The sequence below is a fragment of the Puntigrus tetrazona genome, chromosome 10 (genome assembly GCF_018831695.1).
Source record: "Puntigrus tetrazona isolate hp1 chromosome 10, ASM1883169v1, whole genome shotgun sequence".
NCBI lineage: Eukaryota > Metazoa > Chordata > Actinopteri > Cypriniformes > Cyprinidae > Puntigrus > Puntigrus tetrazona.
Window position 1 is genome coordinate 4,366,414 of NC_056708.1, and position 20,502 is coordinate 4,386,915.

The following is a 20,502-nucleotide window of genomic DNA, read 5'->3' on the forward strand; positions in this document are numbered from 1 at the left end:
ATATCAATGGCTTAAATCTCTTTTAGTAGCTCTAAAATTATGTTTTGGAATTTGAAATGGAAAGTATGGGATGAGGTGTGCAATAAAAAATATAGCTAGTTCAACACACAAAATTTCTAAAACAGGTCAATTTTGGCCTGTCAAATTACTATTCATGAGCCTCTGATTGGCCTGTTTTTTATGAGCGACGCATAACCAGGCTAATCAAATGTAGCAATGTCACAATTATGTCACAGCGCTAGCTGGATGCAACACAGATTTAGCTGGATGCAACACAGATAATACAAATTAATACAAGATTCCAGATTGGCCCATCTGAGCTTTCATTTTCTCAAAGGTGAAGCAGGATACCTACGTTTCGGTTTAGACTTATTGCAATTTCCAGCCACTGAGGGACCATAGGCAGGCTACAGGAACTATTAATTTTAAAAAACCTCATAAAGTTAAATTTTTATACCATGGGACCTTTAAGATGATTAATATTATTAATATTTAGAAGTGCTTGTGCAAGTGGTTTATTCTTAAAAAAGAAGTTAATGACACTCGAAACTTGCACAAGGGGTTCTCCTTATTTAAATCAGAATGCAAAGCAGTCATGGTCGTGTGCGAGAACGAAGCTTCAGATGTTAACATTGTCATATACATTACCATGGTAAACTCTTCAAGAGTTGTCATGACAGAACGCAGTATGTAAGACAGTATTCACAATTATCAGTGAGGAGAGATGGGCAGGAGTGGTACCTCTCGGTGTAGTGGGAGTCTCTGCAGGAGTTCTTCAGGTGATTGTTGAGCTGATGGACTCCTCCGGTAGCATTGAGACGCCCTCTGTGGCCGGGTGTACCATGCCGGCAATTCTCTACTGATGACTGCACCAGGACTGCGTGACTGTCAGAAACCATGCTCATTGCTTTCCCATTTGTCCAACTGTGAGAAGCCAAAGGCAAAGCCACTCATTACATGCATCATCTAGTCATGTGCTGTTGTGTAGTTGTTATATGGGATTGTACTGTACCACTGGCTGGAGGAATGAGTGGCAGCAGTGGATGAATGTGTTGTCGAAGTAAACTCATTTGTGGAGAGAGATGTTTCCACTTCTTTGTCCATCACGTGCACATGAGGAGGGACAGTATTTTTGGGCAAATAATGCTGAAATCAGGCAAAACAAAAGTCAGTTTAAGTACCACTGTTTTTATAGCATGTTATACACTTGCAAAGGATTTGGCTTTTTATTTGTATCTCAGTTTTTTTTGTTCTCAGTGAGGATTACACTTAAAGTAGAGTTTTAGGTGATTGGTAACCACTAATCTTAACATAAATGGCATAGTTCTTTTCAGACAACATTTTATGTTAAAACAGTTTTAAACTGCAGCATAGGATTCAAAATGTTCCTGGTAATAATACTTACATTGACCAGTTGCAGGTTTTCAGGTGGAGGATGAGGGTGCTGAGGGCCTTTGGCCGCAGCGTTTCGTTCTCGTAAACTCTGCCGCAAACGATCATGCAGCTTTTTCCTCTGTTTCCTACATGTGCAAAACAAAACTAGCTCTTAGACCGAGAGAGATCACATTCAACAACTATCAAAAATTTTAGTTTTTGAGTAAAACATTAGTACAAACTAGGACATTTCAAAAAGTGAATTACTTTGTTTTGCAGTAAGCCACCACACACATGATGCCAACAACTAGAAGAGCGATGCAGATGCCTGTTATAGTCAAAACGCGTTTCTGATAGAGCTCCTCAGCTTCTGGAAGAGAGGAGAGACTGCTTTTGAAGCTTCCAGGTGAAACACACACACACAAATGTCACATTCTTACTTGGAATTTTTATTTATTTACTTTATAATAATAATCATGTCAATAGATTTCCAAGTAAGAACAGAAGCTAGCACACATGTATGTTTCCAGTGATGCTGGAGCGTTTCATTAGACAGGGTTTACTGCTACTAGGACACAGAGATGTTTATTGATCTCAGGATGTAGTTTTGCTGAGAGGGGAGGGGAGGAGACAATGGGATGTGTTAATTCAAGGTCAGTTCAGAATCATTATGTCATCACAATATCATGAAATGCAAACTCTGCAGAGCCTGAGGCCCCTTGGATGTCTTTAACACTCAGTCATGCATTTTACTTATTTCATTATGAAGTTTATTCACAACACTGACTGACTGAATTTATCGAAGCCTTCAGCAGGTTGTCTCCTTTTTCGTATTGTTTATTTGTTAGTCTGTTTTAATTAGCATTTTCGTGAATGTTTATTAGATATGGATGCTGAAGGCTTTAATAAAAAGTCATGAATTGGTAGTGGTGTAAACTCACAGTTTGGTAACACAACTGTATGGCTGGAAAGACCCCGTGAAATAGTTTGACAAGCATATTTTTCTTTCCTGTGTTGAAGTACGGTTTGACATGGTCATCGTAAATTTCTTTTAAATTTGGTTTAGTTTACATAACTTCCATTTGTAGCTTGCAATAATCAAAGGTTGCACAGTCCTGCTTGTGGAGGGCTACTTTGCTGCAGAATTTAGCTCCAACCCTAATGGAACACATCCAATCAAGGCCTTTAGGACCTCTTCTAGGAACTTGACCAGGCAGCTGTGTTGAACTTTAAGTATGTGTTCACACTTGTCATGTTTGGCTCTGTTGCAATCGCTCTTTTAGGGCGGTTTGAGCAAGAGTGAATGCTGCCATCCAAACTGCCATCCATCCTAAGCTTCCAAACAAACTCTGGTGTGGTTATGGTTGATTTTCTTAAATTTAAATCTATTGAAAACAGAGTAACTAGGTGAGCTAAAGCTGATTGCGTAATTCCACATAGAAAAACATTGTTTGGTCAAGCCGCTTTTTAATTCAGAGAATCATATCAGTGTACTTCAATACCACAATTAATTAGAGAATGTGTATCACTGAACTCATTTAAACATAATTTTAATAAATGTCTTGTTCATAATCAAAAATGTGAACATTAATGTTCTTTATTTATGTTGACAAGCTGCCCTTTATAATTTAATTATTTTGCATTTTATTTGTTAAACTGTTATTTAAACTCTTATATATGCATATATATATATATATATATATATATATATATATATATATATATATATATTATAAATGAGGCCTATGAATGTTGATTCTTGAGGCCTGTGAGCTAACACTACCACCCATTTGATTTAGATCTTAAATATCTAAGTATAGCATATTCTTGATGCACACAACACAATGGCAATCACTACAAACAGACACTGATAAAACAGTGAGGTCGAAACAGAAGAATGGGAGAAAACATGGAAGAAAGTGAGGAATGCAATGTCATGCTGAAGACAGAGGATGCATGAACAAAGGGCAAAGCAAAGCAAAGCTGAAGGGATCTAAACACAGCATAACTACTGCAGTACGGCTTCTCTTCTGTACAGGTGACCTGTGTGTGAATTATTTTAGCTGCCTCTGTGTGTGTGTAAAAGAGAGAGAGAGCCTTACATATCTGCTTTGAATAGAATATATCAGAGTTCTTCATGAATAATTAACAACATCCTTCTTAACATGCTAATGCCACCCTGCACATCACATGCTTTGGAGCGGCTATACACTTTCTTGCCTGAACCCTAGAAACCCGCAGAGTGGCTCTGAGCAGCCATCTGAAGTCCAGTGGATTGATATGATACAGCATAATAATGATGTCAATCTCCTATTATCTTGTTATGGCTGTTTGATCCCTTCATGAGCAAAAGGAAACCAGCTAAAGTTGAAGAAAACAAGCTTAAGCTTCTAGACCTACGAATCTGCAAACTAGGAGGAAAGAACAATTCATACCCATAAATTCAATCCCAAGATGTTCTGCCAAGGCAGACAAGGTGATGAAAAGAAAGCAAAACACAAACAAACAGAAAACAGTTGAGCGGTGATATCAAATCTGACTGACTGCACACAAACACCACCTCAAACCACCTCCAAAATCATCTCAGTATTGGAGTAAAGCATGTACATCACACAGACACACAATACATTGGAAAAGGAATAGCCTATACTATTTGACTTTAAACCCACCATGAATATGCATCATTCAATGCTTTTGGAGATTATTGAGAGATACATGGATGGTTTGTTACATGTATATAGTGATGTGCATCTCTATATACAGACTTGTATGGTTGATTGTCATCATGACACAAGGACATGCACATGCAGATGTCACTGCGCTCACATCATTAAAAGACCGAGCCTTAAAATTTCCCTACAGACAAAGTCAGACTCGGTTATTCATGTCATCACAACAGCACATGTTTTAGATAAACATGCTGTTAAACACATGCACATAGCAGTCACCTAAACTATCTGTAACGTCCAGAAAAAAACCTGCTAATACCTAGTCAAAATATAAAAGCAATAATGATGGCAAACTGATTGCCCTTTTCATTGAGAACAGGCTCCAGAAATATAATTTAAGGTAAAAAATGAGGCATTTGGAAATGAACAGATTTCTGAATAAATGACTTAATTCAAAGCCCTAAAACAGAATGCATAAAAACGGCTCTACAGCCATTAAATAGAATGATATTATAGTAACAAAAAAAAGTAATGTAAAAAAAGACACATTTTAAATTAAAATGATCACCCTTGCTTAATAACCTTAGCTAATAACCAAAGTACAAGTTTAGCCATTGACTGATAGCTCTAATCTTTTCTCTAAACTCTCTGGACACTGGAGTCAGAGCATCTCTACTGATGGAGGTCATGCTATAAAGGACACATTAGTAAACACTATTAATAGCTGAGAATAGATTGCTTCTGCAGATCTCCAGTAAATTTTGCTATTTTTTTGCACTTTAGATAAATCGATGGAGATGTTCTGTCTGCTCCATAATACCTCCCTAAAAGTCCTATTTGAAATCTCTCTTAGAACACAGTGTTCATAGTTAATTCACAGTGTTTATAGCGTACTGATGGGTATCTGCAGGGATCTTTTAGTTCTGCTTCAGAGACTTTGAAGTGTGTCATTTCTGTACGTCAGTTAAAGAAATCATGGTTTCTTACTGTGGTTGGCCACTTTAATGTGGTCATTCTCAGAGAAAGGTGCAATTTGTGCGTTTATGGAGCTCTTTCATAATAGGTTGATGATCTGAATCAGGTGTTTAAATTAGGGAGACATGCAAAATGTGTAAAGCTGTGGGTCCCAAGGAACAAGTTTGAAAACCACTGCAATAAGGGACGTTTAAGAACCTGAAGAACCTTTCTGTTTCACAAAAGGTTCTTTGTGGTGAAAGACGTTTCTTCAGATTATAAAAAGGTAAGAAAGAGATGGTGAACCTTTGACTGAATGGTTCTTTATGGAACCAAAAATGGTTCTTCTATGGCATCGCTGTAAAGAACATTTTTAAACACCTTTATTTTTAAATGTAGCTCAAAAACATGTTGATGATCTGAGAAAAAAGTCACTGTTACAACATGTTGTTAGCTAGAAACTGATTTTGTCTGCAGACAGAGCTTGTCTAAATCTCAGATGACCCTTAATAACTAACATGTCATGATCCATGAGTGTCAACCCTGTCTAACCATTGTCAGCTAACTAACATCCAACGGAACAAAACTAGATTAATAAACACTAAACATGCAAAGAGAAGTAATGGAAAACATAAACATAATCCCAAAATAACTAGATCACTGTCTGATCTGATGATCCGTCCATCGAGAAAACAAAAACAAAGCAACAGGAGGAAGCGCTGACTGAGCATGCTAAAATTCCAAGCACAGACAGGAAGAGGAAATAGACGTACTGTAGAAGCTGGCCATTACGTAGTTTTGGCAGCGATCACCAGTAAACTCATTGGGGCACCTGAGAGGGAAAGACAGAAGTCACAGAGAGAAAAGAGAGGAAGACAGGAAGTGAGTTTGACACCCAAAAGTCCCCCCGCACACATGCTGGTCACCGGTGTTTTCCGCTGAGCGTCTCACAAATTTCTCTGCTTCAAAGAGCCAATCAACAGTTTGATTTCTGACGATGCGAATGCTTTGTGAATAACAGAGGTGGCAAGGCAGCGGGAAACAGTGGCGATGGCGTGAGTGTTTGGGGGTGAAGGGGATGTTCACATACTGCACATACGTTTGGGGTCTACGACTCTCACAGGGTCTGTGGATTGACAGCGGTTCCCTGTGTATCCGGGAAGGCACCTAGGTTAGAAAGAGGATGAACACAGCACAACACAACATTACACAAACAACACCACGCAAACACTCTCACACGCATAGGTGCCATTCCGGGGTGGGACTCTTTGAATACTATTTAAAAAAATATAACATAGCAGACCCAGTGTTCAACTCATCTACAGCCGTTCTTCTTAATCGAATTCATTCATGTAACAAAATATATTGTGTAGACTGGCATGATCTATGCACCTTTTTCCTACTGAGCCTCTTGCGTTTTAAATTATGAGAAGCACAACAAATCATTTCAGATCAAAAGTCTGCACTACAAATTATTTTTATCTGTCATTTTGACTGAATATGGAAAGTACATTTTCTATTTTCAGAGGTTTAACCTGGTATATTAATGTGACATGATATATAGACCAGGTTTGCCGATTGTTTACAGTGCACTCTTAAAAATAAAGGTTCAGTTGAAAACCTGGAACAGCTGCCTTTCTTAACAAAGAGAGCGAAGGCCTCCGTATACTTCCATTACATTGATCTGGTGTGATGTCATTTCAAACAAAATCAGGCCAAAATAAAGTTCATTTTAGAAGCTTGAAATAGCTATTGGCTATTGAAAGGAAAGTGTGCAGCACTTCAAAAGTTCATTCAAAAGATTAAGATCAGTAAGATTTCTTTATGTTTTTAACTGAGTCTCATATGCTAATCAAAGGTTTATTTGTTTAATAAAAAATACAGAAAGAAAACATTGTGAATTATTATTGCAATTTAAAATATATATCTGTTTTCAATATAATTTATTTCTGTGACACAGAAGTCACATGATTCATCAAAAATTATTATAATATGGGATTTATTATTAGTGTTCAAACTGTGGTGCTGCTTAATATTTTTTAGAACCTGAGATTTTTTTAGGACGATGAATAAATGAATAATGATCAATGATCAATGATGAATCCAAGTTCAAAAGAACAACATTTATTCAAAATAGAAATGTTTTCTAACAAGTCTTTAATATCACTTTTTATCCATTTAACACATCCTTGCTGAATAAAGAAATATACATTTCTTAAAAAAAGTACTGAAACCAGACTTCATGAGATGTCTATGTGGATTAAACAACATTCTTTTAAACATTTAAAAATCCTGAAAAAATGTATCACATGTCCCAAAATGATTAAGCAGCACAACTATTCCCAGCAAAAAGTTGCTTTGATGCTGGGCTGCTGAGGGTGATTGCTTTTGTTAGGTGATTTTCATGAATTTCTGAGTGCATTTTTAAAAATCCAAAATGAAAAAAATCCACCTGTGATCTTCTCATCTCTAGATATGACTTGGCTTGCTTCTTTATTGTGCTTCAACAGGTACATGACTCTTTGTGGGACTTTTTCTCCGGTTTTATTTGCCAGTGTGTCTGATCACTTATACTAAGCACACCTCTCATGACTGGAACGCACACTGAAGATTAGTACTTGCTTAGTCTGATCAAATCACTACCAGTGATAGTTGACTTGGTACTAATTCCACATGTTTGTTAAGGGTCACATGGCCCCTGATGGAACGGCGGAAATGGAATAAAAACTACAGTTCCTGAGGAGAGCTGCTGTCTGTCTGCTACTGCATTTACAGTAAAGAGAGACAGAGAGAAGCTCCTCTTGACTGCAGTGCTTACTGATGAGACCAGAGTCCTGACTTCAGCACTCGGTTTTGTGCTTATTCACAGAATTGGACAGTAAGAGCATGAAGAGCAGAGTCATGCATGCAAAAAACCTTTGTCAGCAGCATGTGATCTGAAATGAGGAGGAGAAGCCCTCACTGCCTTTAATGCTTTAGTTTAGTTTACATTAATGTTCCAGTTATTCTTAATGTTACCATATCTTTCAGGTCAAATAAATAAATGATGCCCAAAAAAACTGAACTAACAGTATGGCTGGGTGATTTCTTTGCATTACAAACATTACAATGAGACACTATGCCACTATGTGAATATGCCAATGATAACATAAAAGAAAACAATGATCCAACCGCATGTCAGTGCATGAGATTAACTGCTTTTTGAAGGACCTTAGGAGTATATCTGTGCCATTTGCATAGTAAGACAGATTTGTTTTACTTTTTTTATGAAAATCATTAAAATTAAATATCACATGTTTCATTTGAAAATGAATTGTCCAATGAGTGGCACTAATACGCAGGTTCAATACGTGACCCTTTTACTTTTTTGAGAGACAGTCCCAACAGCTAGTCTCCCTGTTGGACAGGGCGGTTTATTTTTAAAGAGCGACACATTGCATTGTTTTATTTTGGATATTTTTTCATTTAATTATTTGAGGAGGCATTACTTCTCTTGTGTCTTTGCAGGAAAAGACACTGCCTGAGAATCAAACCTCAACCAAAAACGACTTGAGAAAAACACACGTTCACAGTAGAATCTCTTGAGCAGATGAGCAGCCGTACCTGCAGAGGCGTCTGATGTTGCCGGGTGGGACTTCTAGCTTGAAGCAGTCGCCGCCGTTCACGCAGTAGTTCCTCTCGCTCTCGCTGCAGCGTGTCACATGACTGGAGGTCTTGACTGAGGGAGTGGTGCTGGTGGCCGCTGCACACATCAACACAAAACATAAGTGCACTGAGCAGGGAACGGTTTTACAGCGAAAAAAGTGCACTGAGGTGCAGCAAGTTATGTTAAAGCTTGTATGCATGGCTTGATTAGTTTAGAGCTTCCATGAACACTAACAATGTGTTAGCGCAAATAAAGAAAGCAATCCTAATCTACAGATCACGACACGCACAGCGTAAATGTCTGATTCATATGACCTTCACAAAATATCTGCTAAATATACGATGAGTAGAAGGCCATCAAGGGACATCTGTTCGGACTAAAATAAATGCGAACTCATCATATATTTATCAAACAAACAGTTACTTCATTGAACGCCTACACAGAGTCAAAGACAAGCAACATTCAAATAATTACGTTTCTGTTCAAATATAGCCCTTTGCAAAGAAGCACTATCATTCCAAGTAATTCCATGATTTAGTTTTAAGCATGTGACAGTTTCGAGCAAAAATGGATCAGGAAATTGCAGAATACGCCAATTCTAGAAATCTGAACAGCATGAAATAATATCACTCCATACCTGTAACGTTTCGATAATGTCTGGATATATGAAAGCGCATCACTGCCGTGTGTCGACAACCACTGGGATGACAAAGTGTTTCCCTGAGCCTTTGGATTTACTGCCTTCCTCTGCACTTCCTTCAGCCACACCAGTCTGCAAAGTCCCTGCTCATCAACATTTCTAACTGAGCACCTCTACACCAACTCACTGCATACGTCACATCTGCCATTGCGTCTCTAATGCGTCATCAATTCTGCAATGAATAATCAAAGTCGTCAAAATTTAGCCAATCATCTTAACTGAAAGTATTTACTTATAGCCCACTTCAGTGCTTAAAACAATAAAAAAAAAAACAGGACTTTTAGAATATATATGAAGTAAAAGGTTGCTTTAGTGTGTAAATTACAGTTTTATGACACACTTAAGGGTACTTTTAGAGTCACCATAAAATCTAAATGGACAATTTTTTTGTGGAACATGGCAGTGTTTATTATAAATACTTTTATATGTGCACATTTTTATATACACTGCATTTTAAAAGTTTGTATTTAGTCATTTTTAAAATAAATCTTTTTAAAGAAGTTTCTACTGCTAATCAACTCTGCATTTTATTAAAAAAATATTATTATGAAATACCACTGCAATTTAAAATAATCTTTTTCAATTTTAAAAAGTTATATAATATAAAATATCATTTCTATTATATGATATTTCAGAAGTCATTTTTAATATAATGATGTACTATCAGCTTTTTTTCAGGATTCTTTGATCCTGACAACATTTACATTGACAACATTTATTTAAAATAAAAACATTTTGTGATAACAATATACACTACCATACACACTACCAAATCTGGGGTCAAACCATCCAATCAAGAATATTATGCCTAAAATGTGCTTTAATGTTACGATTTACAGGGACTGTATGATCTTTGAATAATATGTCTTTAAATGCAAGATATTTATATTTACATTATACTAACATTTAATCATTTAGCAGACACTTTTATCCAATGTGACTAATAAATGAGGACATTTAAAGTATATTTAAAGTATATTTAAAGTATATTTAAAGCGCTCCTGAAATATACTTGCAATTTAGTTCCACTACAATCAAATAACTCCTTTATTTGGACACTATTAAAGTGAATTAAGCACAAAATAAATTATTCAAATTTAAAATTGGATTTTAATATATTTCTCACTACGGTTGGGAGAATAATTATTTCAAAGACAATATATTTATTTGCATTTAATACAAATTTAAACATTTCTGTGTTAATGTAACCAAGTTTAAAAAAAATTAAAATAATAATAAATACAATTTTAACAGTATGCTAAAATGCACTTCTTTTTCACAAAGTATAAAAAGAGCACACGTGTTCTAGACATCAGACATCTAGACATCCCCTAACCCTAAACCTGCCCCTTACAGAAAACCTGTTTGCATTGTTAAACATAATTTACTATTTCTAATTATATTTTCCCTTGCACAATTGAAACAAATTCAGATTTTACTATTCTTGTGGAGACACTTAGTCCCCGCAAATTAGCATAAACAACACACAAACACATTAATATAATTCTTCTGGATCTGTCACCACTACTGGAAAAAGACTGATGACAACCCAATTGTGAGCTTTACTTTAGTTTTCTGTGTAACCGATCGAGAATCCCCTGAAGTTACTTCATGACTTCACATACTAATAGCTCTATTTTCTGCATTTAGGGCCAAACGATTTCGCTAGGAAATATCAATAGCCTTCTCTAACCACCTCTGACATCAAGTTACTTTCATTTACAGGCCGGAACACTTGGCCACATCCGGCTGTCCTGACTTCCCCTCTTCACTGTCGATACAGGACATCAGCCACTGAAGGCTGGGGATATTTTGAGGCTGCTGGTATGAAGATGAGCAGATTAGAATAAAACTCAGCCTTCATCCTGACAGATAATCAAGTTAGTTTCGTAGGTCACAGACCCCATCAGGTGACCACTGAAGCAGGAGACATTCTGCCTTTGAGCTCAATGTAATTCAATCTTTACCATCCCAACTGCTGATGTTTGAGACAACCAGCACTGCATGAATAATTGACAGTGTAACAGATTGCTTTTGTCCCGTTAATCTAATTGCCGTTTTTTTCACTCCCATTAAACCTGCAGCACTAGTGATCAGGCACATTTTATCATCCGTCACATCACAACAATGTTCAGTGTTTTTTGAGGACGGGAAAGTGACACGCATTTGCATACGACTGACCGTCAACACATGGAAGAAAATGACAAATAAAAAGACTGTAAGTAGAATGACAAGACTTTAAATAGACGCTATTCTTGCGATATTGGCATTTTGGCATCCTGCACTCACAGTGACAGGCACCAAGGCAAAGTGGAACTGTCAGCAAAACAGTAGGAGTGCATTTGAGTCTTTTCAAGGTGAGAGACAAGAGCCAATTCATTCAACTCACGTATGAGCACATCTCAATGCAGCCACAGTCTGGCAGCAAACAGCGAAGATGCTACAAAAACATGAGTGATGAGCAAAAGAGAGGAGGGACAATTGGATTGCTGTGTAACCTTCATGCTTGTACTTGAGTCTTTTGACATGTTAATGAACACTGACCTGGTCATGAAGAAGGAAATTACCAGGAAAATTCCCAAGGTTTAGTTAAGTAGAAGTGGTGGCTGAAATAGAGTTGACGTAAAACTTCCATAAAAAAAAAAAGTTTAAAACTAATATGAATTTAAAAGTCAACCCCAGCTTTTTTATATAGCACTTTATACAGTACAGATAATTGCAATGAAGCTTTAAAGGGATAAACAAGCAAATAAGGATTTAATAATTACTCAAATTTTATATATATATATATATATATATATATATATATATATATATATATATATATATATATATATATATACAATTTTAAAATTTAAAATAACTAAACAATCCAAAAACTAACAAAAGAACAAAAGCACAGAACAAAAATAAAAATAAAAGACAACTATAAAGTATAATATAACAAAACAATAATATAGCACAGTTGTGCAGTTATAGATCATTAAATTAAATCAGTTGTAACTTGAGCCAAGCATCAGAGTCAAGGAGTTGCAATTAAATAAAATAAAAGCTTGCTAAAAATTAGCAATTAAACTGTATTGTAAAAATGAAAATGTGTATACTGTATCTTTCTAAGTTTTTCAAAATTTCTACTAGTTCAAGGGTCAAAAAAAAAATCATGTGGCTATTATTATGTGCTCATAGTAGCGGAATAACCCTGCAGAATAAACAATACACTTTTTTGAAAATTGTCACACAGTCCAAAAAGTATTTCAATGTCAACTAACCCAGATTTGCAGAGTAAGTCCCATATAGTAGAGTCACTGTCTGTGAAAATACCCGCAAGACGCAGTGAGTCTTAAAATAAACGTTTCCTAAAAATAGCAGTGCAGGGCCACTGCAGCGCATCCACTGCAATGCAGCAGCGATCAGGGTCTCTTTCTCTGAGTGAGCACTTTGAGGGGCACTGCTGGATCGATTTGGTTCCATTTCATTTTTTTTTTGCTGGTGAGAAGAAACCAAAGATGCCGGCTCTGTGCAGACACTGCATCATGCTGCAGTGCTAACCTCTCCTAATACAACTGATGGAACAGCATTTTCCCTGTGTCCTTTACTCAAATACACAGGGAGAAAAATCCATCTGAGCAAAGGCATATTTTAGATGGGTTTTAATCTAATATGTAAAAACACATTGTTCCCGATGTTCTGAGAAGTGAACAGACTGCTGAATCATACTGCAGGTTTATCTCAGTGACTCAGTGAGTGCTGTGTGTCCAAGGCACAGGCTGTCTTTCCTCTTTAAAAGTTATGTGAACATTATGTGAACGTTCCCTTCAGCACTAGAACTAATGCTGTTTGTGTGTATGAGGCACCTGTGCAATCAGGTGGATTAAATAATATAAATACATTAAGAAATGTTATTAATCTATTCAGAGTGTCACAAAAAACTAATGTAGCCTATACTTTTTTTTTACTTTATTATAGCCTATTATATATTTTGTGTGTTCCTATTTATTTTATTCCTTTAATAAACTTAATTTCTAAAAGTAATTAGTAGCTTTTTAAATGCAGCAATCAATAATATAATCAAATAACTTTTAATGTAGTAATTAGTCATTTGTAGTGTTTTTTTATTTCTATAACTTACCCAGCATAATTTAGGCAAGCAGATTTTGTGTAATTCTATATGTGATGTATGTACTATTTACTCAAGTAGCCTCAAAATGATTTAGTACATTTAGAACATATAGCACTTTTAAATAGTAATAGTGTTTAAGGTCCTTTGCGCAAAACAGGTCTCCATTTCTTCTCATCTTGCTCAAAAACACATAATTACATAATTATGACTATAGATTAACGGTAACACTTTAGAGAACAATTCTCACAATTAGTTGCTTATTAGCATGACTATATAGAGCAACATATAGAGATGTGTGAGGGTCATATCTAAAACAGTTGGGGAAATGTCTGTTTTTTTAGTCATATGAACAGTTAATTACTCTCCTGCCAAGGCCTTAGCATGTACACCACTGGGATTATGAGACAGATGGTGTGAGGAAAACCCTTTTGTTTCCAACATCTTCAAAATAATTAGTCTGTGATTATAATTAGGGCTGTGAGAAAGGGCAGACTAATGATCATACTATGGAAACAAGTCATAAGTCTCACTACTACTGGTTTCTGTTAATGGCTTCACTATTATAATAGTGACACACACTGAAAAGATGAGTAGTCTGTAAAAAGTAAATCTTAAAATTACAAGTGCATGAACTTGCTGGTCCAATGCATGATTTTTGCATCCTCCTAATTACATCCAGATCGTACCTCATCTAACTGGCCTAGACAGAAAAAATTGGCAGGTGAAGTCAATGTAGGTACTTTTTGTTTTATAAAAGTCTATGTGGAGTGCAAAATATGTGTTCATGTTCTTCACACCAGCCACACTTCTGTTAATAGATTTCCGTTTCATAGACTGTAAAGTTGTCAGTACAAGATGAACCGTGAAAGAAAGATTTACCTATGCTTTATTTTGTACAAACTCATTTCTGATAAATGTTTGATGCTCATTTTTGATCAATGCTACAGATCTAAACTTGTTGTGGGATCTTGATCTAGATTGATTTTAAGCTGCGTTCTTCATAAAAAGCAGGTTGCTCTCTGAATATTTAATAGTAATGCATGCACAGTATAGGTGCCACTGATTTGCTACAAAACTGTTAAGAGGCTAAATGCATGTTTTAATGGTTGTAATGGTCAAATTGATTATTTTAATTATGTAAAGGTTGAGAAAAAGATCCAGAAAAGCATCTACCCTTTTGGGCACCAACCGGGCACATAACAAATTCTAGAAAGAAAACCTATTCCATAATGCAATATAACAAGTTCAGCCACAATCAGTGAACTTTCATAAGTTAACCGTTATGACATAACATAACAATCCATTGTCTCTGTCATTGCTGAACATTTCACAACAGATAATAAGAGGAAAGAATGGACTATATTGTGGTAACCAGCTATGGTAACAAATGACCCAGTGTAACAAGACACTACATCACTGCTGATGTCTGAAATGCTATGTTTTTTTATTTTTATCTTAGTCGGGAAATATATGCAAACAGGTTTTTTTTCATTATATAAGGAGTATATACTGTCTTAAAAATGTGACATGTGCTCTTCTAGCTTACCTTTTGTTACTAATGCAATTGCACACATCTTTTTAGGAAAGGCAATTAAATTCAGTAAGTCAACCATGGCAATGAGCAAAATCAACACCCAGAAGTGTGTGTGTATATATATATATATATATATATATATATATATATATATATATATATATAAATACACATATAGTCACACACACACACACACACATATATATATATATATTGTGTCATATTTTTCAACTCAATGAACAATACGTGTGTAGACATATTGTGTGACATTGAGCAGGTCATTGTGTTCAGTGTGTGTGTGTTGTTCTCTATGGGGTTTCAGATCTCCACTGTGAGCTGTTGAAGCAGAAAGGACAAACAAACGCAGCATCACGCTACATTACAATCACAACAGCAGTCTCACTCAGAATCTAGCCTTGACAAAACACACGCCTGCCCAAATTTAGCTAACAGCATAAATAATTACTACCAACACGGTATATGCACTTAATTTTGTAATGCACTTATTCTTGGTTTTCTTCTAAAATTGAATCGGTTTATTTTACAATAGTACATATAGCATTGCATGCGCAGCTCTCTAGCATTAATGCCCAATTTCAGATGGAAGTATGCAGTGTGCTGTTTTTCTGCTAATTATGCCTTAAGTCCCTGCACTTGAATCAGCAACTATAAAAAGGTCTGGCTGCTAATAAATATGTTGGTGTCCAAAATCAAGCATTTGAATAAGAATAGTTATTACAGAAACAATTAAGTAAAGTTTTTGGATACTAAAAGAAACAAACCACTTTTTTGAAAATAGTCTCATTTTCCATCTCCCCTAAAATTACATTTCTACTGAAATAACTGAAACTGAAAAAGTTTACATACATGTATTTAAATTAAAGTTTAGGTGACTTTTATTGCCTGTAGGGAGTTCACACATGTTCGACAAACAGTGAAAAATGACACCTAGTCTATTATATTTTTTTCATCAAATAATTTCTTTGTAAAGTCTGGGTAGTGTGTCTTGAGGTATTTAACTGTGTGGGTAGTGTATCTAACTGTGCCTGTCCAAATATTTTTGTGGCCATCAGATAATAAGCTTTAGAAATGAGGTGTCTTTAAAGAATATGAAGGACATGCATCAAAAATGTAATCAGGAGAGAAGCGTGATGGTATGTTTCTGTCTATTCTCAGACGTCAGCTCATTAGCATTTGAATGCTCATTATGCTGCTTACTCTCAGAAGAGGAAAAACACACAAGAAAGACGTGTGTTATGTGGACGGCTGGGAAATCAGATGCTGCTCAGAGGGAAATGTGATTTCCACACAATCTCCAGAGTGGACAGATGCACAAACACAGAAAACACTCACATGCATGTCACAGTACATGCACAGCCAGGAAGCTCAGTCTTTGTGTGTGTGTGTGTGTGGTGTTAATGAGACTCTGAAGGTGGCCATTAGGTAAACACAGCTCAGCTCTCCACAGACACACACTGATTAATTCACAGGAGCATCAGATGATATGGGACAGTCAGACTGCACACACGCTTATTTTTTATCTCTCTTTTAGCAAGCACTATTTCTGCTACATAGACTTTATTTATTTTTCTAGATAATTTGCAATGAAAAGAACAGTCACCATCATGAGATGATGCTGGCATAGTGTTTCCAGTATCGCTGACCTTGTCCATGTGCATTGTAATATAAAACTGATGTGCATCTCACCAATATCATTATGCAGCAGAGACTCAAGGGAGGTCTTTTCTCAGGAGTGTATCATATATTCGCTGTACCCACAATGGCCTTTGGCATTTCATTCAAATCCTGTTGCCTTCCACTAAACAAGGTCATGAAGACATATATGCATATTCATGACATTTTAGGAAAATTTCCTGAAATCAATCCAGGGCCTGCAGAAGGCCAAACAACACATGGATAGAGTTATTTACCTCAACATGTGCCAGAGTTATTTCCTTTATTTTCATGTGCACTGAAAAATGTACAGGACGCAATTGCACATTGAAACCCATCATCAAAGCATCTCTATATCACTGAGAAACAAAATGTTATAAATGCTCTAAATGCTCAAGACATTAAATATGTAGTCATTGAACAGAAATCACCCAAAATTATGGAAAATATGTTTTGTTTGTTTTCATTGTCCAGGACCAGGACCAGGACATTGGTTTTAGCCTAAAATATGTTACTTCATGCCCAGCCCATGCACTGTAATTGGCCCGTTTTGTGTGCAGTATGCATCAGTCAGCGAACAGACTATATGTCTTTGTGTCTGAGACAAATCACATCTAGCAATCAATACAGTTGGTGTGCTACTCACATTTTGACAGGAAAAAACTGCTGCAAATGATGTAGATTAAAAAACTTTCACCTAAACTCTAATGCAAAAACAACTGAAACAGAAGCTATTGACTCAAATGACTTGATGGATGGAGGGATGTCTAGAATAAATAATTATTTATGTGCTGAGTCACTGGATTGAACATGTCGGGCCATTAGAGGATTCTGTTCAAAACGGCACAGTTACCTTCCTCATAACTGCCAGATGTCACTTCATTCCAATATAATTAAATCAGATATGTTTGCCTCAGCTGGTCTCTCTCCATTACAATAATGAATTCATCAACCCCATGGCTCCATTTCACAATCACATCTCCATACACTGTTCGCATTTAGATTTGGATTTGGTGCAGTAATGGAAGGGGTGAACAGGCTGTGATCAATAATATGAGCATTGCTCTAATTTACCTAACTTTACCTACATATATGAATAAACACAGCTTCTTTGAGATCATGTGATGAGAAGAAAAAGAAGTTGCTCTGGTGTTTATACCCATTTTGAGGTGTCCTTTGGTGTTTTGTATGAGACTTTATGAGCTTTAAATCCATGTGGAGATAGGACAGAAAATGCATGAGAGACAGCTAATAACAGAAGCTGAATGCTTGAATGCACATTATCATTATGCTCACACAATTTATGTTTGGTGCACATTTAAAACGACACATAGTTTGGTTTTAGCTTTTGGAAATACTAGTGTGGTGTTTCTAATGCTGGGCCAAGGCAGGTAAACAGCTATTTCAAGATAAGAAAAGATGGTCTACATTGATCACTGTGTTTTATGCTATGAGCTGTTGAGAGCATGACATTTTGCCAATACCTTTTAATACATTCAGTCATGTTAATATGCTTGCATAATTTAGGTCTATGAATCTGCTAACACTTCAGTATAGGGACCAATGCTCACTATTATCTAGTTGTTTATAAGCATGCCTGGCTAACTCATTCCCCGCCATTGACGAGCAGGGTTGGGTACCAAAACCCAGAACCAGTATGGCACCAGTACCTAAGTAACCGGTTTGTACTGAACGGAATCAGAACGCAGATTTCGGGCGCTTCATTTCTTTGTTTGCTTCCAACAAATCTTTGTAGCATTGCGAATGTGCAGTATTTACACATGCTCTGACGGCACTAGATAGTGTTCTGTTAATTAGTTAAGCTAAACATGCTTCAATTAAAATGACTAAAGCTAAACGTCCTTTGTATTCGCCTTTTTAAATCTGTTGTCCAGCAAATGAAATAACCTTTTTTAGTCTACAATACCAGTCAAATGCTTCCTTTTGTGATCTGATATAGCTTTTTCTCACAGAATGAGGCAAAAAATATGTTCAATAGGCTACTATAATAAATACACAGATTAAAGAGATGGTTTGAATAACAGTAATAAGCGAAACATTGTTGCAGTTGAGTGTTTATTGTCTTCATTTTATCATTCAAAACTTATATCTTCGGTTTACTCATTTAGAGACATGCGTTTAGCTATTTCTCTAGATATATGGCTTTTTTAATGTGCGAGGGCACCCTCTAGTGTCATGTTTAAATGAAACTTACATTGTGTGTTTATAGTGCTAATGGCCAATTCATCCTTTTTGGCAGCCGAACCGTTTTAAAAGTATCAATTTGGCACCAGTATAGAAAAAAACCCAAACAATACACAACCCTATTGATGAGATATCTTGTCAATTAAGAGACAATGCTTCCCCACCAAAGACAAGTTTTTACATCATTTTACATCCCTGTTCTAGGTGTATTATGGTAAGGAAAGCCTTAGTGCATGTCCTGAATGAGTTACAGGACTTCCCGGGTCTACTGGGTTCGAAAAAAAGACGATCGCCATAAACTGGTTCAGAGACAATGTAAATCATATACATAGACCATAATTACAGACCATAATCGCGCCCAATACCTGAACATAACAACTACCTTACTATTAATAAGCAGCTACTTAGGAGTTTATTGAGGAAAAAGTTGTAGTTGATGGGTTGTCAATAGCAAGAACTGGACCTTATAATTGTGATCACAGATTCTCAGAAAAAAGTAGTACAAGTCAAGTTTTTGTTATGTACGTGTTAATGTAAAATAGATCCTTGAATCAGTTGAAAAATCACTATGATAGTAAGTTTGCTATTTAAACTATATAAATAAATATATACTAAATATTATTCTAGCATTTTCCTCACATGGTCAACTGGACACATACAACAGTGGCTGCAATTAAGAAAGTGAAACCTTTACCAGCTAGCTAAGATGAAAAATAATCTATAGGACAAGACCTTCATTATTAGAGGTAAAAGGCCCTGTGATGGGTGGAACTCATCTGCTGAAAGCGGAGCATGAACTCTGCATGAACCTCATTACACTGAACAAAAGCTGCAAGAGAAAAGACCCAATAATGAAATGAACAGCTTCACAGATTATTTGTTAATTAAAAAGGATAAAGTAGAAACAACAGTAATTGGATTTGAAACATGAAATGCTCAAGAAAAATTGAGAACAGAATCACAGTAAGAAGCCTTTTTCAGGATTTTTTTCCCTTGCTTAAGTAATAAATCCTCTATATTGTGTTTTTAGGTACTGATGACAATGGTATGACCATGTGAAATGTGTCTGTGACATCATGAGGAAGACATTTTAAAAGGTTGGTGAGGCGTACAGCATCGATCAATAAAGCCATCAGCTCAGAAGTCTATGGGAAGTTATTTATACATTATTTAATGAGTTCACAGTGCTGTGCGTTTATGCGCATGTTTTATGGGATAGGGACCTATGGCTTATGTATGTTTACTATTATGTACTTATGTGCTACGGACCATTTCACAGTTTTTACATAAGCTAGCTGTTTGGTGAGGTGAAAAATGCATGTGAATAAAATGTAAATAATGTGAGACTTAATTTCCACTGTTAAACACATTTTTATTTTAAACTAACTACTGAAAATGCATAAACAACCACCGTTATCTAATGAACAAATTAAGGGACTACTTTTTGTCTCTGTCTAATTCTCTCTGTTCTGAAGCAGCTTCACCTCATCTGTCCTCTAATATGAAAACGACTGAGTTATGATTATATTGAGTCTAACATTAAACCAGCATCTGGATGTATGCTTGTCATTCATTGGCAGTAATTACTTGCATTAATATGCAATTTTCGTGATCCGATCTGTTCAT

General features: G+C 36.1%; 1 protein-coding gene across 14 annotated transcripts in view; it reads right to left on the reverse strand.

The window, feature by feature from the left end:
• The window catches only part of nrg1 (neuregulin 1), a 49,278-nt gene that overhangs the window by 7,754 nt on the left and 21,022 nt on the right, over positions 1–20,502 (reverse strand). For 3 of the 14 annotated variants that reach the window (XM_043250400.1, XM_043250394.1, XM_043250402.1), the window contains 7 exons: positions 8,601–8,739; positions 5,771–5,829; positions 3,810–3,833; positions 1,642–1,744; positions 1,406–1,520; positions 1,013–1,146; positions 742–924 (listed from right to left, as the gene is read on the reverse strand). In XM_043250400.1, the coding sequence (XP_043106335.1) occupies positions 742–924; positions 1,013–1,146; positions 1,406–1,520; positions 1,642–1,744; positions 3,810–3,833; positions 5,771–5,829; positions 8,601–8,739 (757 nt within the window). Of the gene's footprint in view, positions 1–741; positions 925–1,012; positions 1,147–1,405; positions 1,521–1,641; positions 1,745–3,809; positions 3,834–5,770; positions 5,830–6,096; positions 6,165–8,600; positions 8,740–9,280; positions 9,498–20,502 lie in introns of those variants that run through there. The other 11 variants (XM_043250401.1, XM_043250396.1, XM_043250403.1 and 8 more) reach the window with 10 other exon arrangements.